General features: G+C 39.4%; 1 protein-coding gene across 2 annotated transcripts in view; it reads left to right on the top strand.

Moving 5' to 3' along the window:
• C3H4orf51 (chromosome 3 C4orf51 homolog) overlaps window positions 1-24081 on the top strand; it is a 74637-nt gene continuing 50556 nt past the window's right edge. The window contains exons 1-2 of one of the 2 annotated variants that reach the window (XM_011710491.3): window positions 1-1463; window positions 11767-11840. In XM_011710491.3, coding sequence (XP_011708793.2) covers window positions 1231-1463; window positions 11767-11840 — 307 coding nt within the window. In that variant the 5' untranslated portion in view covers window positions 1-1230. The remainder of the gene's footprint in view (window positions 1464-11766; window positions 11841-24081) is intronic. The other variant, XM_011710490.2, reaches the window with a different exon arrangement.

Genomic DNA, 24081 nt, shown 5'->3' with positions numbered 1-24081 from the left:
GTTAGGTGTATTCCTAAGTATTTTATTTATTTATTTATTTATTTTTGCAACTGTTATAAAAAGGGTTGAGTTCTTGATTTGATTCTCAGCTTGGTTGCTGTTGGTGTATAACAGTGCTACTGATTTGCGTACATTGATTTTGTATCCTGAAACTTTACTGAATTCATTTATTAGATCTAGAAGCTTTTTGGATAAGTCTTTAGGATTTTCTAGGTATATGATCATGTCATCAGTGAACAGCAACTGTTTGACTTCCTCTTTACTGATCTGGATGTCCTTTATTTCTTTCTCTTGTCTGATTGCTCTGGCTAGGCCTTCCAGTACTATGTTGAATAGAAGTAGTGAAAGTGGGCATCCTTTTCTTTTTCCAGTTCTCAGGAGGAATGCCTTCAACTTTTCCCCATTCAGTATAATGTTGGCTGTGGGTTTTTCATAGATGGCTTTTAATATTTTGAGGTATGTCCCTTCTTGCCAATTTTGCCTCAAGTTTTAATCCTAAAGGGATGCTGGATTTTGTCAAAAGTTTTTTCTGCGTCCATGACCTTAATTCTTAACCCTGGCTGCTCTTTAGAATCCTCCAGGATTAAGCTTTAAACAAATAGTGATGCCTGGGCCCTGCTCCACATCAACTAAATCAGAATCTCTGTGGTGGGGGCCTGGAGTCCTGCTTATTTTAACAGCTTCCAGGGTGACTAGTGTGCAGCCAGCCAGAGCACCACTACTCTGTGACATATGAGAAGCTGTTGAGTCACCTGCTATTGTTGACATTACAGGCAGTTCATGTTCTCTTCCAGACACTTGGAGGTCTTTAGGAGAAGTGAATGCTTGGCACTGTTCTTTCATCTCATTTCCACTTCTTGAACCACCATCATTAGGAATTACTGCTTTATTTGTGATAGCAGTAAAACACAAATAATTTTGCCACCTGCTTTCTTGCCAGAATTATGAAGCAGCATATTTCTTAGAGCAAAATCCAGAAAGTTATATAACTTACAAATTTATTAGTTAAAATTTGCCTCCCTCGGGAGACAAGGGGGTAGCATTTGTGGAATTTTGTGATCTGTTGCTTGGCAACTATATCTAAGACAGTTAAGCTTCTGCACTCTGTGAACTGTTGAGTCACAAAGTTTGGTGAGCCCAGTCAATTGCTTCCTGCTGCTAGAAGGAAATTAATTCTTCATTATGCAGAGGACTTGACAAGTTTTCATCCAGAGCAGGCCATTCGTAGTTATGTCACACTTCTTCTACTTGACTCCACAAATTCTTCTGCCCTTTAGCCCTCTTACTTCTCAAGAGTTTGATCTGATCAGACGCAAGGCTGGAGCATCTTGGCAGGATGAAACACGATGGTCAGATTCTTCCATGACAACATACATAGGCAGTTACCGGAAAAAACAACTGGACAAGTCCACATGCAGCCAATTTTCTTTTAGAGCAGGACAGCATCAGCCTGAGTGTAAACAGTAAGATTTCTTTGTAATTTGCACCTGGATATATCACTATAAATAGACAAGAGTGCCCTTAGAAGAAAGATGTATTGTAGACCCTGAAAGACTTCATAGACTTTAACCCTCTGTATTTTCTTTTGTAAATGTCAGCAGGAAGAAGAGCTAAATGTCAGTGACCAGCTGAAATTATGATCCTATTCTCTATTTAGTATTCCTAAAATTATATATAACTGCCTACTCCTGAAAGGATATGGATATGAATATTTGACTAAATTTTGGGTATTTGGAGTTCTCTTTTCAGCAAAAAGGTGCTCCTGAGAATTTCGCTTTGTTTCTTGTTTGGTTTCTGGCTTTCAGGGGCTTAGAAGTTCCTTCAGAGCAGGAAGAAATTGACGAAATCCTTCCCTATTCCCTACCTGTGGTTATTGCATTTTCTGAGTGTTTACTGTAAGCCAGGCCCTATGATAAGCCCAAAATCAAAAAAATTAATTTCAGTTTATAAAGTGACTGCAACTATAGAAATAACTAATCAGCACAAAGAAAGGAGATTTTTTGGGTGTCTGGTGAGGGAGGGAGTGTTGTATGTCTGAAGAGAGCTCAGTAAAACAAGTTTCCTCTAAGCTGGTTTGACAGGCAGGTGAGGTGGGGAATGGAAAAGCACAGTGCATGGAGAAAGAACCATTTAGCCCCAAACACCATCAAGGAGCTGCCAGGAGCTAAGTACATTTGAGAAAGTATAAGTGGGGATGTGGAAAAATATCAGGACTTGTTATTAAATCTATCTCTCTGTATATATTAATTGGTAAATATTTTATCCAAATTCTTGGATCCTATTTGATAATCAGTTGAATTATTAACCTCAACTTCAGATGTCAGCAATAACCCACATAATACCCTGATAAATATTAGTTATATTTCCATCCAGGCCTTTCCAAATCATCAAAACAAGTGCTTAAAGTTAAAATGTCTCAGAAAGACTTCCCAGTTGGGTGCCTTGCATGGTTTAGTCCAACAAACTATAATTTCTGCATTTTAAAAATATCTCTCAAGTATATTGGCACTTAATTAGCTTTGGACATCCCTTTGCTAATTCTGTGATACTTGAGGTTCCTCTTGGCCAGGTAGTGGAGTTGTCTTAGTCATTTTCTGCTTCTACAACACAATACCACAGACTGGGTAAATTATAAATGATAGAAGTTTATTTGGCTCATGGTTATTGGAGAACGAGAAGTCCAAGAACACGGTACCAGCATCTGGTGAGGATGCAATAAGATGATCATCTTATCGCAGAGGGTGAAAGGTGGAAGAGAGCACTTGCAACAGAGAGAGATACCGAAACTGAACTTGCTTTGTAACAGCCTCCTCTTGAGATAACTAACCTGCTCATATTATTAATCTATTTGTGAAGGTTCCACACTTATGACCCAATCACCTCTTATTAGGCCCTACCTCCCAAAGCTATTGCATTGGGGATTAAATTTCTAACATATGAACTTTTGAGTGACACACTCAAACCATAACAGGAGTCTTTAAGCACTGCTGAGGTCCTTTTTGAAAATAGTGTTTGAAAGAAAGGTGGTATCCAAACAGATCCATTTACCAGAGTAGGAAAAAAGGTACTATACTTAATAACTGAAAAAAATGCAGGAATAGGACATCTGTTGAAAATGTATAGAACATCTGTTGAAAATGTATAGAACTTTGAATTTTTTCCTATTCAGAGAGTGATCATTATGTGAATCATTCCAACCAAGGCGGCCTGTGACATTGCAAAACACAAAAGAGCATGGGCTTGTGAGGTTCACCTGTTTTTGGAACCTCAGAAATGTAAATACATTCTTTGCACAACTATTGCTTATTCTATTAGACGCTAAGAAGAAGCAAGTGTTATAAATGAAAATGAAGTACAGATTGAGCTCATTTTGAAAGTACTGATTATATTCTAAATTTGCTTTGTTTTTAATCTTTTTCATGGCTAATTTTAGTCCCAAGGACAAATGTCTTTTTAAGTTCTGAGCAAAAGCTATTTGATTAAAATTCCATAAGGCTATAGAGGGACATTCTACATCACTGTAAAATCAGAATGGTCCAAGGAGAATTATTGGGACAAAACATAAAATGACTGATCATATAAAGTGGGTTAAGTCAAGAAAGTATTAAAATATACAAAACATTATACATTATACTTTTTACTCATCATATTTATTTACCACATACATTGAATATTCATATTGTATGAGATAGAAAAAACTTGGTAAAAGTCTTGATCATTTGGTTCTGAACCAGTTTTAACTGCAGATATGTAAATTTATAAATATAATCAAAAGGATTCTGAATTTGGAGAATGGAGATTAGTGTGATACAGACCTTAAGCTATTATGAAATATTGTCATCAATCCCAGTTGTCTGCCAAGGTTAAAATAAGGGAAGGGTCACATTTTGGAATTCCTAAGACAGGAATGTGGCTCAAGTATAAAATATTAAGTCTTGATTCTTTCTGTATTCAAGACAAGGAATGAAATGGCATATAAATTGGGAAGTAAGAACTAAAACTGTCTTTGTTTGCAGATGACACTATCATCTACATAGAAAATCTGAAAGAATCAGCAAAAAAAAAAAAAAAAAAAAAAAAATCCCGGAACTAATAAGCTATTACAGCAAGATTGCAGAATACAATGTTAATATATAAAAAATCAATTATTTTCCTATGTATGAGCAATAAACAAGTGGAATTTTAAATAAAAAACATGATACCATATATATTAGCATCTTCCAAAGTTAAACACTTAGATATAAATCTAACAGAATATGTACAAGATCTACATAAGGAAAACTAAAAAATTCCAATGAAAGAAATCTAAAAAGAACTAAATAAATGTAGAGATTTTTCCATGTCCATGGATAGGAAGACTCAGTATTATCAAGATGTCACCTCTTCCCAAATTGGTCTATAGATTAAATGCAATTCCAATAAAAATCCTAGCCGGTTAGTTTCTGAATATCAACAAACTAATTCTAAAGTTTATATGGACAGGCAAAAGACCAAGAATAACCAACACGATATTGAAGAAGAACATAGAGTTGGAGGAATGACACTACCTAACTTTAATGCTCACTATAAAGCCAAAGTAATCAAGATAGTGTAGTATCGGTGAGAGAATATATCAATGAAGCAGAATAAAGAGCCTAGAAATAGCCCCACATAAATATGGTCAACTGGTCTTTGACAAAGAAGCAAAGGCAATACAATGGAGCAAATATTGTTCTTTTCAACAAATGGTGTTGGAACAACTAGACGTCCACATGCCGGAAAATTAACTGAGACACAGACCTTATACCATTCACAAAAATTAACTCAAAATGGATCATAAACCTAAATGTAAAATGCAAAACTATAAAACTCCTAGAAGATGACAGGAGAAACCTTAAATAACTTTGGGTATGGCAATGGCAATGATATTTTAGATACAACACCAAAGGTATGATCCATCAGAGAAATAATTGATAAGCTGAATTTCATTAAAATTAAAAATATCTGTTCTGAGTAAGACAATGTCAAGAGAATGAGAAGACAAACCACAGACTGGAAGGAAATATTTGCAAAAGACACGTTTGAAATTTTTGTATTTTTAGTAGAGACGGGGTTTCACTATGTTGTCCAGGCTGGTCTTGAACTCCCAACCTCAGGTGATCCATCTGCCTCGACCTCCCGAAGTGCTGGGATTACAGGCATGAGCCACCGTGCCTGGCCATGCGTGATACAAACTTTTAATATTTAAATTAAAAGAGGAAATTAAAAAGTTAGTGCTTACCAGTAACAGTTAAAAATGATGTAAAAAATGCCACATATCAGCCCGGGCAACATAGTGAGACCTCATCTCTACAAAAATAAAAAAAATAGCCGGGTGGTGGTGACACATGCCTGTGGTTCCAGCTACTCGGGAGGCTGAGGTGGGAAGATTACTTAAGCCTGGGAGGTGGAGGCTGAAGTAAGTCATGATTGTGTCACTGCACTCCAGCCTGGGTGACAGAGTTAGACCCTGCCTCAAAAAAAAAAAAAAAAAAAATGGCACCTGCAACATGGCTAAAATAGGTCACATCTCTAGGAAGAAATGTAATCAAAGATGTGCAAGATCTCCACTCAGAAAACTAGAAGACATTCGAGAAAATAGAGGCAATCTAATAGGAGATACAAACCATGTTCATTAATTGAAAGATGATTGATGTGGTTTGGCTCTGTGTCCCACCCAAATCTCATATCCAGTTGTAATTCCCACTGTCGAGGGAAGGTTTTGGTGGGAGGTAATTGGATCATGGGAGCAGTTTCCCCCATGCTGCTTTTGTGATAGTGAAAGAGTTCTCATGATATCTGATAGTTTAAAAGTGGCAGTTTCCCCTGCATGCTCTCTCTCTCCTGCCACCATGTAAGATGTGCCTTGCTTCCCCTTCGTCTTCTGCCATGATTGTAAGTTTCCTGAGGAGTCTCCAGCCATGTGGAACTGTGAGTCAATTAAACCTCTTTTGTTCATAAATTACCCAGTCTCAGGTAGTATCTTTATAGCAGTGTGAAAATGGACTAATACAAGGATATTGTAAAAATGTCAGTTCTTTCCAAATTGATTTATAGATTTTATACGGTTCCAATAGGTGTTTTTGTAGAACTTGACACAATGATTCTAAAATTCATGTGGAACTACAAAGAGCCAGGAAATAGCTGAGATACTCTCAAAACAAACAAACAAAACAAACAACAACAACAACAAAAAGGTGAGGGTCTTGTTCTATCAACAACAAACTTACTATAAAGCTTTAATAGTTGAGGCAGGGTGCTTTCATGAAACAAGAATAAACAAAGACCAGTGGAGCAGCATAAAGAGCCAGAAACAGACCCATGCATATACAAATACTTGATTCATAAAAAAACAAAAAACAAACAAACAAACAAAAAACAGCAAAGCAGCAGAGAAAGGCAATGTTTTCAATTCCAAATAAATTAATTCAGATGAATTAAATATCAAAGTGTAAAAGGCAAATCAATGAAACCATTAGATGACAATATGGAGAATATCTTGACTATTTCAAGGTTGGCAAATATTTCTTAAACAAAACACAAAAAGCACTAACTGTAAGGAAAAAGTTAGATAAATTTTGAATTACCTTAAAATTAAGTGGTTCTATTCAACAAAATACAAAATTAAGGGTGTATAAAAAGGCAAGCCACAGAGAAGAATATATTTTCAACTTAGTGACTGACAAAAGGCATCTATGAGAGATATATGTACTTATATACGTATATGTGTATATATATGAATTTGTAAGAACTCTTACAAATTAATACCAAAAAAACACAACCCACTAGAAAAATAGGAAAGAGACTTCAAAATTAAATCAATAAACCAAGATATCCAAATAACCAATAAACATACCAAAGGTGCTCAACTGCGTTAGCAATCATAAAACGCAAATTAAAACTACAAAGAGTTTATGCTAAACACCTTCCAGAAAAGTTAAAATTTAAAAGACCATTAATATTAAGTGTCAATATAGACCAATGGCACAGAATAAAGAACCCAGAAATTAAGCCACACACCTACAGTCAACTGATCTTTGAAAAAGTCAATAAAAATAAAAAAGGGGAAAGGACACACTATTCTATAAGTGGTGCTGGGAAAACTGGCTAACCATATGCAGAAGAAAACTGGACCCCTAGCTTTCACCATATAAAAAAATTAACTCAAGATGGATTAAAGACAAATATAAGACTTCAAACTATAAAATCCTAGAAGAGGCTGGGCATGGTGGCTCACGCCTGTAATCCCAACACTTTGGGAGGCCTAGGCAGGCGGATCACCTGAGGTCAGGAGTTCAAGACCAGCCTAGCTAACATGGTGAAACCCCATTTCTACTAAAAATACAAAAAAAATAGCTGGACATGGTGGCAGGCGCCTGTAATCCCAGCTACTCGGGAGGCTGAGGCAGGAGAATCACTTGAATCCGGGAGGCGGAGTTTGCAGAGAGCCAAGATCGAGCCACTGCACTCCAACCTGGGCGACAGAGCTCCGTCTCAAAAAACAACAACAACAACAACAAAAACAAATAATAATAATCCTAGAAGAAAACACTTAGGTAACACTCTTCTGGACATTGCCATAGGCAAAGAATTCATGACTAAATCCTCAAAAGCAAACACAACAAAAACAAAAACTGACAATTGGGACCTAATTAAACCACAGAGCTTCTGCATAGCAAAAGAAACTATCAATTGAGTAAAGAGACAACCCATAGAATGAGAGAAAATATTTTTAATCTATGCATCCAACAAAGGACTACTATCCAGAATCCATAAAGAACTTAAATCAACAAGTAAAAACCAACAAACCCATCAAAAAGTACGCAAAGGGCCAGGTGGGTAGCTGACGCCTGTAATCCCAGCACTTTGAAAGGCTGAGGCAGGAAGAGGATTGCTTGTCCCAGGAATCTGAGACCAGCCTGGGAACATAGGGAGACCTCATCACCCCCCAACCCCCCCAAAAAAAGAATTAGCCAGGTATGGTGGCATGTGCCTATGGTCTCAGCTATTCAGGAGGCTGAGGTGGGAGTATTGGTTGAGCTTGGTAGTTCGAGGCTGCAGCGAGCTATGATCATGCCGCTGCACACTAGCCTGGGTGACAGAGTGAGACCTTGTCTCAAAAAAAAATTGCACAAAAGATATGAATAGACACTTCTCAAGAGAAGACACAACAAGTGGCCAACAAACCTGAAAAAATGCTCAGCATCACTAATCATCAGAGAAATACAAACCAAAACCACAATGAGATACCATCTCACACCAAGCAGAATGGCTGTTAATAAAAAGTCAAAAAATAACAGATGTTGATGAGGTTGGAGAGAAAAGGGAACATTTAAACACTGTTAGTGGAAATGCAAATTAGTTCAGCTCCTGTGGAAAGTAGTTGGGAGATTTCTCAAAGAACTGAATATAGAACTACCATTGACCCAGCAATCCCATTACTGGGTATATATCCCAAGGAAAGTAAATCATTTCAGCAAAAAGACACATGTGCTCGTATGTTCATTGCAGCACTATTCACCATAGCAATGACTTGGAATCAACTTAGGTGCTCATCCATGGTGGATTGGATAAAGAAAATGTGGTATGTATACACTATGGAATACTACACAGCCATGAAAAAGAATGAAATAATGCCTTTTGCAGCAACACGGATGCAGCTGGCAAGTGAATTAATGCAGAAACAGAAAATCAAACACAGCATGTTCTCACTTATAAGTGGGAGCTAAACAGTGGATACACATGGACATAAAAATGAAACAGTGGACACTGAGGGCAGAGAGGGAAAGGAGCAAGGGTTGAAAAACTACCTATTGGGTACTAAGTTCACTATTTGGGTGACAGGTTCAATATAAGCCTAAATTTCAGCATCACACAATATATTCATGTAACATACCTGCACATATACCCCTTGAGTCTTAAAAAAAAAAGCCTACTAAGTGTTGATAAGGATGCCTAACAATAAGATCTCTCATATACAGCTGATGGGAACATACGTTGATGACGCACTTTAGAAAAAGTTTAGTTTTACCTTCTACAGTTGATTCTATGGATATTGTAGACGTAGCAATTCTACTCCAACTGAAATGTGCTTTCACATGTACGTTGAGAGACATGTACAATAATGTTCTTAGCAGTACTATTCATAGTAGCCAAAAAAACCTAAAACAAGCAAAATGCAGAATAAGTACTATTCATTGACAGAAGCGTCAGCTGTGGTGTGGTCATACAATGGAATACTGTATAGTAATGAATAAGAAAAACTATGGTTCCACTCAATAATCTCACGAACATAATGTTGGGCATTTTGAACCAGGTGACGTGCTGTATAATTCTGCTTACATAAAATTTAAAAAAAAAAAAAAAAAACCCCAGCCCAAACCAAATTATAGTTTTTAGCGATAAAATATATTAAGAGAAGCAATTAAGTGGTTCCTGTAGAAGTTGGGAAATTGGCCCAATGACCACCTGTATCAGACCATCTGCCCCAAATCTACTGAACAATAATTACTGGGGATTTAGCTTAAAAATCTGCACTTTTAAATTCATACCCCCAGGTGATTCAACTGCTGCTGTTGGTTAGGAGAAGAAAGATGCAGAGTAGGCGACCAACCCCTGTCTCAGGAATGATTAGGGCTGGTTTGTGTGCTGAATACATGTATAGGAATATTTTAGGGCTCGTTAGGCTGATATCAATTCCACTCTACCCCTGCATCACAGAGTTACAGGTTCCTGAAGCATGAGGACCCTCCTCCCTCAATCAGAGACCCCCAAAATAATTACTACCATGTGTTGAATTCTAGAAATTGATGACTTTGTTCATTCCATACAAAATAACCTGCGCTTCCCACCCAGTCCCTGCTTGCTTAGAGTGTCATATTTGGATTCAAGGAAACTGGGATACAGATGTGTTTCAAAGGATGCACACTGCATCTGTGAGTCCCCAAGTTACTCCGCTGATATTAAGTTTTTGGTTTTTTCAGAAACCAACATAATTACTGTAATCTTTCTTATCCCATTCATAGCACTTATCTTATTTCGAAAACAGCTCCCTAGAGAAACACTCATAAATCCCTTTGAAATAATTATAAACTTAATGTTTGAGCTTTTCATGCGCAGAAGTTGAAAATGTTACCCTTTTATGACAAATTAGAGAACAAACAAATCACTAAAGATGATAAGAAAGTCCAACTGTAGTTTATTTAATGGGATTGTGGGATTACAGTTGGGAGCATGGAAAGAGTGGAAGAGAACAAACAAATGTTTAAAAACGAAATAAAAAGATGAATGATTTATATTCCTCTGGGTAAATACCCAGTAATGGGATCACTGGGTAGAATGGTAGTTCTGTTTTTAGCTTTTTGAGGAAATGTCATACTGTTTTCCACAATGGTTGAACTAATTTACCCTCCTACTAACAGTGTACAAGTGTTCTCTTTTCTCTGCAGCCTTGCCAGCATCTGTTATTTTTAACTTTTTAGTAATAGTCATTCTGATTGGTATAAGATGGTATCTCATTGTGGTTTTTATTTGCATTTCTCTAATGATCAGTGATAATGAGTTTTTTTTCATATGCTTTTTGGCCACATGTCTTCTTTTCAAAAGTGTCTGTTTATGTTCCTTGCCCACTTTTTAATGAGATTGTTTATTTTTTTCTTGCAAATTTGTTTAAGTCCCTTTAGATGCCGGATATTAGACCTTTGTCAGATGCATAGTCTGCAAATATTTTGTTCTCTTCTGTAGGCTGTTTACTCTGTTGATAGTTTCCTTCGCTGTGCAGAAGCTCTTAAGTTTAACCAGATCCCCTTTGTCAACTTTGGCTTTTGTTGTGATTGCTTTTGGTGTCTGCGTCATGAAATCTTTCTAGAACATAACAACACATGCATGCGAATGTTCACTGCAGCATTATTCACAATAGAAAAGACATAGAATCAAACTAAATGCCCATCAATGACAGGTTGTAAAAAGAAAATGGGGTACATATACATCATGAAATGCTATGCAGTCACAATAAAGAACAAGATCATGTCTTTTGCAGAAACATGGATGGAGCTGGTGGCCATTATCCTTAGCAAACTAATGCAGGAACAGAAAACTAAATACGGCATGTTCTCATTTATAAGTGAGAGTTTAATAATGAGAACACATGGACACAAAGAAGGGAACAATGTGGCCGGGCGCAGTGGCTCACACCTGTAATCCCAGCACTTTGGGAGATTGAGGTAGGCAAATCACAAGGTGAAGAGATCGGGATCATCCTGGCCAACGTGGTGAAACCCTGTCTCTACTAAAAATACAAAAATTAGCTGGGCTTGGTGGTGCGCGCCTGTAGTCCTAGCTACTCAGGAGGCTGAGGCAAGAGAATCACTTGAACCTGGGAGATGGAGGTTGCAGTGAACCAAGATCACACCACTGCACTCCAGCGTGGTGACAGAGTGAGACTCCGTCTCAAAAAAATAATGAAACTACAGACACTGGGGTCTACCGGATGGTGGAGGGTGGGAGGAGGGAGAGGAGCAGAAAAAAATTGCTATGGGGTATTAGACCTAATACCTGGGTGATGAAGTAATCTGTACAACAAACCCCCATTACACGAGTTTATCTAAATAACAAACCTTCACGTGTACCTCCAAACCTAAAATGAAAGCTTTAAGAAAAGATAAATGGAAATTCCTGTAAGTCCATAGGCTTCATGTGATTTATAAATCCATAAATTTGTAACTTGTTTCTTCTACTTGCTTTTCTTAGGATGTCATTGCCAAACAGTTCTGCCTGTCGTCTTCTCTGCTGGGCTGGTACCCAAGAGACTACAGATGTCAAAGGTAAGTGCAACATGAGAAGTTTCTGGGCCCAGCCCTTTTGCCAGGGTTGCTGTGTTTCTTTCAGGTTCTTTTTTTTCTCTGACTTCACTGAGATATGATTGACAAATAAATATTGTAAAGAAAATGTGGTATGTATACACCATGGAATACTACACAGCCATGAAAAAGAATGAAGCTGTGAGCTGTGGCTCACACCTGTAATCCCAGTACTTTGGGAGGCCGAGGTGGGTGGATCACTTGAGGTCACGAGTTCCAGACCAGCCTGGCCAACATGGTGAAACCCATGTCTACTAAAAACAGAAAAACAATATTAGCTGCGTGTGGTGGCGCATGCCTGTAATTCCAGCTACTCAGGAGGCTGAGGCAGGAGAATCGCTTGAACCCAGAGCTTGCAGAGCTCGCAGTGAGCCGAGATGGTGCTATTGCACTCCAGCCTGGGTGACAGAGCAAGACTATGTTTTAAAAAACAAAACAAAACCAACCGACCAACCAAACAAAAACAGACCTACTCTCTTAGCAATTTTTTTTTTTTTTTTTGAGACAGGGTCTCACTCTGTTACCCAGGCTGGAGTGCAATGGTGTGATCTCGGTTCACTGCAACCTTTGCCTCCCAGGTTCAAGTGATTCTCATGCCTCAGCCTCCCAAGTAGCTGGGATTACAGGAGCCTGCCCCTATGCCTGACTAATTTTTGTATTTTTAGTAGAGATGGGATTTCACCATGTTGGCTATGCTGGTCTCAAATTCCTGACCTCGTGATCTGCCCAACTCAGCCTCCCAGAGTGCTGGGATTACAAGCATAAACCACCATGCCTGGCTCTCTTAGGAAATTTTAAGTATACATTGTAACTAACCATAGTCACCATAGTGTACATAAGGTCTCCATAAATATTCATCTTATAACTGAAAGTTTGCACACCTTGACCAAAAATTCCCCATTTATCTTACCTTACACCTCCTGGTAACCACTGTTCTACTATGCTTCTATAACTTCGACTTTTTAGATTACACATATGAGTGAAATTATGCAGTTTTTGTCTTTCCGTGGCTGAGTAATTTCACTTGGCATAATGTCCTCCAGGTACATCCATGTTGTCACATAGACCGAGATGTCCTTCTCTTTAAGGCTGAATAATTTTCCATTGTATGTATATACCACATTTTCTTTATCCATTCATTATCGACAGACACATAAGTTGTTTCTAGATCTTGACTCTTGTGAATAATGCTGTAATGAACACGGGAGTGCAGATAGCTCTTCAAGGTCATGATTTTATTTCCTTTGGATATGTATCAGTAGGATTGTTGGATCATACAGTAATTCTATTTTTAATTTTTTTTGAGAACCTCCCAATTAACATTTCCATCAACAGTGGATAAGGGTTTCCTTTTCACACATCTCTGACAACACTTATGTTTTAACTTTAATAGCCTTTCTAACAGGTAGAAGTGATACCTAGCTGTGGTTTTGATTTGCATTTCCCTGAATTTAGTGAGGTTGAGAACATTGTTATATACTTTTTGGCCATTTGTATGTGCTATTTGGAAAAATGTCTCTTCAAGTCATTTTCCCATTTTTAAATCAGTTTTTTTCCCTGCTATTTAGTTGTATGAGTTTGTATACCAAAAGTATCTGAGACAGGTCTCAATCAACTTAGAAAGTCTATTTTGCCAAGGTTAAGGATACATCTGTGAACAGCCTCTGGATGTCCTGACAACATATGCCCAAGGTTAGGGTAGAGCTTGCTTTTATACATGTTAGGGAGACACGAGACATCGGTCAATGCATATAAGATGTACATTGGTTCAATCCAGAAAGGCAGGACCACTCAAAGCAGGGCCTACCAGGTCAGAGGCAGATTTAAAGATTTTCTGATTAGCAATTGGTTGAAAGAGATTTTATCTAAAGACCTGGAATAGATTAGAAAGGAATGTCTGGGTTTTGATAAAGGGATCTGGAGACCAAGGTTTTATCATGCAAATGAAGCCTACAGATAGATTTCAGAGAGAATAGACTGTGTTTCTTATCAGATTTAAAGAGTCTGTTCTATCAGTCTTAAACTCTCTCTGTTGATGTTTGTGAGGCATATCTGACCCCCAGTTTCCATCAGACCCTGAACTAGTTTTTCAGGATAATATGAAATGCCCTTGGCTGAGGGGAGCGTCCACCAGTCAGTTGGGGGCACTTAGAATTTTATTTTTGGTTTACAAGTTCATTATGTACTTTGGATATTAACTCCTTATCTGAGAGATGGTTTGCAAATATTTCCCCTTATTCTGTCAGTTTTCATTTCGTTGATAGTTTCCTTCCCTGTGCAGAAAGTTTTTGTTTAATATAGTTCCATTTGTTTATTTTTACTTTAGTAGACTTTGCTATTGATGTTATATCCAAAATTCACTACCAAGACCAATGTCAGAAAGCTTTCTCCCTGTGTTGTCTAGGAGTTTCTTGTTTTCGGGTCTTATATTTAACTCTTTAACCTATTTGAGTTGATTTTTGTGTGTAGTGTAAGATAAGAGTACAGTTTCTTTCTTTTATATGTCGATATCCGGTTTTCTCAGCCCAATTATTGATGAGACTACTGTGGGAGCCATAGGCTCTTGGCTCCCTAAAGCTTTGGTAAAAATCACTGACATGAGGCAGATTGATTAATAGGAGAAAAGGCATAAACATTTATTTAACATACATCCATGGGAGCCTTCAGAATAAAAACCCAACTTCCCAATGAGTTACAGAAACATGTATATTATCCTGAGGCCACAGTAAAGAATGCAGACTCAGAGAATGTCCAGAAACAGGTAAATCAGGCTTAATGGCAAGGCAGGTTTAGAGAGAGAGAAATGAGGAGGCTTGACTGGCAAAGGTGGCTTTTTTATGTAGATGAAGCCTCCCTCAGAGAAAATAGATGGTAAATGTTTCTTTTCAGATTTTTAAAGGTGTCAGTTCATCTGCCAGAGTTGGAGGAAAAAGTTTTAAATAAATAAATAATAAAGGTGTCAAACTCTCAACCTCTCCTGGATCTGGAGGAAGGCATAGAAAGGGGAGGGGGCATGACTTCATTAATGGAGATTCTCTACAGATGCAAATTTCCCCCACTTAGAATAGCTTCACAAGGCCACTTCTGTCTGCTGGCCAAGTAGCAGCCATTTAAAAATATGTCAAAGAAATATATTTTTGGATAAAGTATTTTAATTTCTTTCACTATTCTTTCCCTATTGTGTATTCTTGGTGCTTTTGCTGAAGATTAGCTAACTATATGCATGGGTTTATTTCTGGGTTCTCTATTCTTTTTCATTGGTCTATGTGTCTGTTTTTATGCCAGCGCCATGCTCGTTTGATTGCTACAGTTTTCTAATATATTTTGAAATTAGGACAAATGTTTTTTCTTGCTGCTTTCAAAATTCTCTTTGTCTTTGATTTTTGAAAGTTTTGTTACTGATGGCAAATCCATACAGGTCTGCAGCAATCTCAATTCTTGCCTCCTTAGAAGAAAGAATTTGACTGAAGGGCATAAGCAGAAGGAGAGACCAAGGCAAGTTTCAGAGCAGGAGTAAAAGTTTATTAAAAAGCTTTAGAGCAGGAACGAGAGAAGGTAAAACACACTTGGAAAAGGGTGAAGCAGGTGACTTGAGAGATCACCTTGGAAGAGGCTAAAGCGGGCAACTTGAGAGATCAAGTGTGCAGTTTGACCTTTGGCTTGGGGTTTCATATGTTAGCATGCTTCCAAGGCCTTGCATGCCTTCTCCCCTGTTTCTTCCCTTGAGATGGGCTGTCTGCACGTGCAGTGGCCTGCTAACACTTGAGAGGAGAGCATGCAGTGTGTTTACTGGAGCTGTACACATGCTCATTTGAGGCATTCTTCCCTTACCAGACAAATGTCTTTAGAAGGCCATGTACTAGTTAACTCCACAATTTTGCCTCTTAATGTGTAAGCTTGAGCCCATTCACCAGACTCCTGAGATCTTATTGGGTTGCTGCTGATCACCAGTTTCAGGAGTTTCTATGTATTGGGAGACTGCCTTTCCCTGGCATCTGCTATGACCAATTATTATTTTAGAGAGACAGTTAGCAATCACCTGACCATAGCTTGATGGTTGCCTGATATTCCTGTTGTGTGTGTGTGGCAAGGTTGGAGGCTAGGCCATCTCTTGCCCTGCTCATGCCTGACTAACTACCTCCTGTAACATTTCCCCCCTCAAGAGTCCAGTACCCCAATTCTTTGGGGAAAGTGGATGAAGGTCAGTCTTCTGTAACTGATTCCTGCTGACAGAGAGGAGTGGTAGTGATTGTTCTGCAGGTCTTGGCCTCTTGCTAGCTGTTAGGGCAGAGCTGGTTCCATGGGTTGGTGAAAGCAGTATCCAACCAGGTCCAAGAGACAGGGACAGGATTTTGCCTCTGTCATGTCCCACTAATGAGCAGTCTAGGGGTCCTCTGTAGAAGGCTGGCTCTTGAATATTGAGAGGACAGTATCCCTCACTGATGATCACATGGAGCTTGATGGCCTGAAGGTGAGAGGCGAGAAATAGGATTATTAGAATTAGAAGAATGCTAAGCCAAAATAAGGGGATGATGATAGCTCCAAAAAATTCTGAGACTGCCAATATGCTCAGGTAGCTGGTGGCTATAGTTATGCCTGCTAAGACTTGGGTGCATGGGGTTGCTAGCTGATTCCACTGGGTTCTTGGGGTTGCTAGCTGATTCCAATATGTGCCCAGAATTAGAATATTGATCCAGATTTTTACATTACCCATCCGTCTTGTTTCTTCTGACCTGCAGCCAGAGATCACTGGTTGGTTCACAGGAATAAGCAGGGTTAATCTAAATTGCAGAAGAAAACTCAAAAACTGATGAGACTAGAATCTAATAATAGGTGTACCATAGTTTTTGAAACATAATTTTTTTCTCTCCGGTCCTCAGTTTTATTAAAGACAAATCATGATAGAAATGACTTGTTCACAAAATAAACTTTAGTCTTATTATACTTGGCATGGTTATTTGCATAAAGCACAGTGAGAATAATTATGTGCCATATAGAGTCCTTTTAAAATTGGCTTTAATGAAACTGTGTTCCATAAGGAATTTCAGATAAGACTTTTTTAAAGCCTTAGGTTGGCACCATCAAATACCTGTATGACTTGGGTAAAGTTCTCTCTTCTTACGGTCTCAAGATAACTTGGGGCTTCTAGGCCTGTTATAAAGTGACATTCTTTACTCACCACAAGCCAGGAACCCTTTACAGGGACTCTGCAGCCAAGGTATGAGGGCAGTTTTCTGAAGGAACTTTTATTGGCTTCATAATTCCATTTTGATTCCTTAAAGAAAAGCATGCCATTCCAGTCAAAGCCTTGGTAAAATAACCAGTTTCTCCAAGTGTGTCCTGTTATAAAAGAAAACAGATTCTTTTCTTCCTTTTTTCCTTTTTTTTAGACGGAGTCTTGCTCTGTCGCCCAGGCTGGAGTGCAGTGATGCAATCTCAGCTCACTGCAAGCTTCACCTCCCGGGTTCATGCCATCCTCCTGCCTCAGCCTCCTGAGTAGCTGGGACTACAAGGCACCTGCCACCATGCCCAGCTAACTTTCTGTATTTTTTAGTAGGGATGGGATTTCACTGTGTTAGCCAGGATGGTCTCGATCTCCTGACCTCGTGATCCACCCACCTCGGCCTCCCAAAGTGCTGGGATTACAGGCGTTGACTCACCACGCCCGGCCCATACAAGATACTTTTTTATATAAAAGGTGCTTTTTTATATAAAATCTCTTCTTTATAACCTTCCATGCCTTTAGAACCTTTGAATTCAACAAAAATCATTCTCCTTTCATTAGAAAGTAAAGATTTGTACTGCATGTTGCTTTGCAAGTTCTGTAAAGGGGGAACAAATGAGATTATTTACATACTGCACTGGAGAAGTTATCCCACCTCAAGAGATTGCTCAGTTAGATTTTTGCTAGTGCTTGTCTGAATAAGTGTGGGCTATTTCTATACCACTGGGTAGGACTGTCCAGGATGAAGTTATTGGTTAAAGATTTAGGTAGCTTTCTTAGGAGAAATAGAGCTATTAGGAAGATGAATTCAGGCCCGGAGTGGTGGCTCATGCCTGTAATCCCAGCACTTTGGGAGGCTGAAGCAGGAGGATCACCTGAGGTCAGGAGTTCGAGATCAGCCTGACCAACATGGAGAAACCCCATCTCTATTAAAAATACAAAATTAGCTGAGCATGGTGGCACATGCCTGTAATCCCAGCTACTAGGGAGGCTGAGGCAGGAGAATCGCTTGAACCTGGGAGGTGGAGATTGCGATGAGCTGAGATCGCACCATTGAACTCCAGCCTGGGCAACAAGAGTGAAACTCCATCTCAAAAAATTTTAAAAATAAAAGAAAGATGAATTCAGAAGTCAGGTAAATATTAAGCAAGCACCCATCTTGGAAAAAAAAAATTTTTTTTGCCCTAAAGAGGTGTTGGGTATTTAGACATCACCAGGGACTGGTCCCTTAAGTAACATAAAAGGATGTGAATTTTTTCTTTTGGAGGGAGGGGGTGGCATTTCCCCCATTACCTGACAGGATTTGGAGGAAAGTTGCTCAGAGAAGGAGATTAGCACAGAGTAAGCAGCTCTTGAACCCAAAAGGGAAATTTATAATTTTACTTGCCACCTCCAAAGTTGCCCTCAACTTTGTCCTGTTGATGACAGTGTCTGATTTGGAAGCCAGTCAGAGCAGACAGCCCCTTCAGCTCAAGGCCATCAGGAGTTGGGATTCTGTCCCATGGGTGGTTTGGCCCTCAGAGTAGTCTCATTTCCAGTGGCTGACCTTCTGGCAAAAGGGGCAAGCCATGCACATAGCTTTTATCCCACTGGGGCAGTGCCTTCCAGTGCCCTGGCTTCCTGCACCAATGGTAGTTACCTGGAGAAGTGTCCTTAGGGCAACCTGGAGGGGGCTAGTGGGCTTGCAGAGCAGCCAATACCTCCTTTCCCTTTGTTTCTCCTTTTTCTTGGCCCTGTCCTCCTTAATCTGCTCTCAGTTACGCAAGACTGAAGAGGCTAATCTGAGGACCTCCTTCACAGGGGCACTAGGTTCCAAGGCTGACTTTTGTTATTTCCTCCCCTTTCATTTTTAAGCCAAATAGTATTACAAAGGAAAACTAGTTTCTTGTTTTAAGGTTTGGGGGAATTTTTCCGTTTTGGGAGATACATCCAAGGGGCAGTTCCTGTGGTATCGAGACAAGATTACCTGTCTGTGAAGAGAGAACAGAGGAGAAAAAAGTAAAAACAAGGTGTCCCATCTTACTTTCCTGTTATCCTGTGTGGGGCATCCCCCATTCGTCCTTAGGGTTCCAGAATGAACCAGTCTTACCATGTACCCTTTGCCTTGGTCCCATCTCATCACAAGTGTGCACTTGAGAACAGAGGAGATACTGAAGTGAACAGTGGTCTCCTTGTTTATCCTTGGGGTTCCAGAATGAACCAGTCTTACTATGTACCCCTAACCTTGCCTTCGTCTCTGTTCTAATGGTAATCTGTTAGTCTGGGACCAAGCTTTATCTCTGTCCTATGGGTCTCTTGTGCCTATGGTCTTGGGCGGGCCTATATCCTTGTCTCCACGACCTCATAGTGACTCTCACTTGGAGCATTTTAGCAACAAAATCATTATCTTTTCTCAGATTCCCATTTTACACGTTTTTAAAGTAGAAAAGAGGCCTGCTTTTCAGCTAACTGCCTCAAGGGGGCTGGACTTCCCTTCCTTTGAATATGACATTGAAGGTCTTGATGCATGTTGAGAAGAGCATGGAAGTGATTAGAGAAATGGAGGCTACAGGAAGAAGTGGGAGGATGTGAGAGGAATACTCATGGGAAGCCTTCATATGCTCACAAAAACAGCAACCCTTGGATTCTAGAGGGAAACGTTTATTTGCCCTCTTGACATAAAGTAGTAACCTCCAGAGAACTTGGGGCTTGGGGCTTGGAGTAAGAACTCACAAATGGCAAAGGAAGAACTTTGCCTCCTTCCCGAGGGATTCTAACTCAAAAAAAGCAAGTATGTGGGACTTTTAAAGGGCCACAGAGTGAGGCCCTATGCAGGTAGACAAACTGCTTCAAAAGCCACTGAAAAACTTGCCCCTAGAGTGTAACAGAAACAAAAAGCATATGGCAAGTCATAAGTTGCTGGCAGAGCCAGGGTTCCAATTAGTTTGTCTGTCCCCACAATGTGCCAAGAGACAGGGGAAGGGTTGGAAGTCATCCAAGTTGGTAAGGTAAAAACAAGTATAAATCTCAGGGGATACCTGCAAGGAAGCCCATGTCTTTGTTGCCATGCAAATGCAGCTTGCAAGAACATTAATTACAGGGAGTATATGTTTAAGAAGTCACGTGGCATGCAAAAGTGAAAACAAAGAGGCGGACTTGCCCTCGAGGCAGACAGTTTGGCAGGTGTGCAAGGCCATTTCAGAAAACACACAGAGAAAACAGGAGAATAGGCAGCATAGGTATTTTTGGGAAAGAGGTAATTTTAGCTGGAAAAGCAGAAGAAACCCCAAGCATTGCATGGGTTTAGGCTTTAGTCCTACCATTCTCATGAGCTCCCTGTTTACGAGGGCCATTAGTGCCTCAGTTCTACTTGATGTGGGCTTCAAGGTCTTTCCTCCCACCACAAGCTACCTGCCAGGGTGAGCTGAGAGATCAGCCAGGAGGAGCACAGCCACTTGTGGCTGAGAGGAATCATTCTGGGGGTTGGTTTGTAAGCAGGAGAGTAAAAGGGGAGAAGAAAACCATGTACAGAGGTTGAATGCCTTCAGATGAAGAAGGCAAGGTGTAGAAGTCTCTTACGACTAGGGAACATATCTGAGTCATGCAGCACCAAAGTTTGTTAGCAGTGGAACGTAGTGGAAAGTATGTTAACAGCATAATGTATTTGCGTCATGGCACCAAAGTATGTTACAAACAGCGAATCCATACAGATCTGCAGCAGTCTCAATTCTTGCCTTCTCAAAAGAAAGAATTCAACTCAGGGGTATAAGGCAGAAGGAGAAACAGAGGCAAGTTTTAGAGCAGTAGTGAAAATGTGTTAAAAGGCTTTAGAGCAGGAATGAAAAGAGGTAAAGTACACTTAGAAGAGGGCCAAGCAGGTGACTTGACAGATCAGATGTGCAGCTTGACATTTTGACTTGGGGTTTTTATATGTTGGTATGCTTCTGGGGTATTGTGTTCCTTCTCTCCTGATCCTTCCCTTGGGGTGGGCTGTCTGCATGTGCAGTGGCCTGCTGATGCTTGGGAGGGGAGCATGCACAGTGTGTGTACTGGATTGTACACATGCTCACTTGAGGCATCCTTCCCTTACCAGTCAAATGTCCCTAGAAGGTCGTATACCAGTTAAACTCTGCCATTTAGACTCTGAATGTGCACTCTTGAGCCCACTCACCCATCTCCTGAAATCTTATCAGGAAGCTGCTGATTACCAGTTTCAGGAGTTTTGGTTTTTTGAGAGACTGTCTTTCCCTGGCATTGGTTGTGGCCAATTATTATTTTAGAGAGACAGTTAAGCCCGTCTCTCTGATAGTTGCCTGACATTCCTGCTGTGTATGTGTGGTCGGGGGTGTGGGGTGGGGTGGGGAGCCCTCTCCTGTTCTGCTCATGTCTAACTAGCTACCTACTGTGACAGTTTGATTTAATGTGTCATGGTTGAAGAAAGTAAAGATCACTTGGTGACCATTCAGAAGCAAAACTTATCTGAGGAATTTAGAAGTAATTAGATTTTCCTATTATCTAAAGCTGGCATCTGGTGCCAGTCTTCTTTCCCCCAAATTCATAAGTAACTAGAATTTTTATACATCTCCAGAATGCATGCATGTCAAAACTCATTGTGCAACCCTTGTCGACATCAAGGCACCAAAATGTCTACGAATGTAATCATTTATCATAACCTACATGGCTAATATGGTCCAAATGACCCTTAAAGCTTCTGCTTTAAGGTCCATAAATACCCCTAAGGAAAAATCCACCACAATGCACTCAGTCTTCTCTTGTTGAGGTGCCCCACTGCACCCTCCTCCAGTGTTCTATCTAATAAAACTACTTTTCAAATCTATACTGTTGTTGGTAAATTATTCTTACTACCCTGCTGACCACTTTCCATTGCTGGAGCTCTAACACTTTGCCCAACAATGGAAAAATCACCTTTGGGTTGAATCTGTTTGGGAATTTTTTATCTTCATGCACTTGGCTGTCCATATCTCTCTCCAGGTTTGGGGTGTTTTCATTCTTTAAATAAGTTTTCCACTTATTTCTCTCTTCTAGTACTTTCTTTCTCTTTTCCTTCTGGTAGTACCATATTCTGTATATGTATATTAGTTCTCTTGATAGTGTTCCACAAATCCCATGACCTTTCCACATTTCTTTTCATTCATTTTTTTCTTCTTTCTCCTCTGACTGGATAGTTTCAAATGATCTGCTTTGAGTTCATAGATCCTTTCTTTTGCTTGATCAAGTTAGCTGTTAATGCTCTCCATTGCATTTTTTATTTCATTTATTACATTCTTCAGCTCCAGAATTTTTAAAATAGATTTTATTCTGCTTGCTTAAGGTACAGGAACACCTTGTTTTATTGCATTTTGCTCTATTGTGCTTCACCGATAATTGCCTTTTTCTCACAAATTGAAAGTTTGTGGCAACCTTGCATCAAGCAAATCTATTGCTGCCATTTTTCTAACAGTATGTATTCACTTCTTGTCTCTGTGTCATATTTTGATAATTCTCACAATATTTTAAGTTTTCATTATTATTGTGTCTGTTATGGTAGTCTGCAATTAGTGATGTTTGATGTTACTATTGTAATTGTTTTGAGACACCACAAACCACACTCATATAAGACAGCAAACTTAATTAATAAAATTTGACTGCTTTGCCAACCAGCCATTTCCCCATTTCTCTCCTCTCCTTGGGCCTCCCACTTCCCTAAGACACAACAATATTGAAATCAGGCCAATTAATAACCCTACAATGGCCTCTAATTGTTTGAGTGAAATGAAGAATCACGTATTTCTCACTTTAAATTAAAAGCTTAGTAAGGAGGGCATATTGAAAGCCAAGATAGATCAAAAGCTCGGCCTCTTGCACCAAACATTTAGCCAAATTGTGAATACAAAGAAAAAGTTCTTGAAGGAATTAACGGTGCTATTCCAGTGAACGCATAAATGATAAGAAAGCAAAACAGCCTTATTGCTAATATGGAGAAAGTTTTGGTTGTCTGAATAAAAGATCAAAGCAGCCACAACATTTTCTTAAGTCAAAGCCTAATCCAGAGAAAGGCCCTAACTCTCTTCAATTCTAAGAAGAATGAGAGAGGCAAAGAAGGTGCAGAAGAAAAATTTGAAGCTAGCAGTTGTTGTTGGTTCATGAGGTTTAAAGAAAGAAGCAATCTGCATTACACAAAAGTGCCAAGGTGAAGTAGCAAGTGCTGATGTAGAAGCTGCAACAAGTTATCCAGAAGACATAGCTAAGGTAATTAATGAAGGTAGTTGTACCAAACAATATATTTTCCATGGAGACCACACAGTCTTCTGTTGGAAGAAGATGCCATCTAGGACTTTCATAGCTAGAGAAAAAAAATCAAAGCCTGACTTCAGAACTTCAAAGTACAGGCTGACTCTCTTGTTAGGGGCTAATGCAGCTGATGACTTTAAGTTGAAGCCAAAACTATTTACTATTTTGAAAGTCCTAGGGCCCATTAGAATTATGCTAAATCCAGTCTACCTGTGCTCTGTCAATGGGACAACAAAGCCTGAATGACAGCACATCTATTTACGGCATGATTTCCTGAATATTTAAGCCCACTATTGAGACTTACCACTTGGAAAAAAAGATTCCTTTCAAAATATTACTGCCCACTGACAATGCACCCGGTCACTCAAGAGCTCTGATGGAGATGTACAAGGAGTTTAATGTTGGTTCCATGCCTGCTAACACAACATCCATTCTGTAGCCTATGGATAAGGGAGTAATTTCGACTTTCAAGTTTTATTATTTAAGAAATATGTTTCAAAGGCTATGGCCACCATAGATAATAATTCCTTTAATGAATCTGAGCAAAGTAAGCTGAAAATCTTCTGGAAAGGATTCACCAATCTAGATGCCATTAAGAATATTTGTCCTTAATAGAAGGAGGTCAAAATACGAAAATTAATGGGAGTTTGGAAGAAGTTGATTCCATCCCCTGTGGATGACTCTAAGGGGTTTAAGACTTCAGTGGAGTTA

This window comes from Macaca nemestrina, chromosome 3 (genome assembly GCF_043159975.1).
Source record: "Macaca nemestrina isolate mMacNem1 chromosome 3, mMacNem.hap1, whole genome shotgun sequence".
NCBI lineage: Eukaryota > Metazoa > Chordata > Mammalia > Primates > Cercopithecidae > Macaca > Macaca nemestrina.
This window is presented reverse-complemented; position numbering and strand designations above follow the sequence as displayed.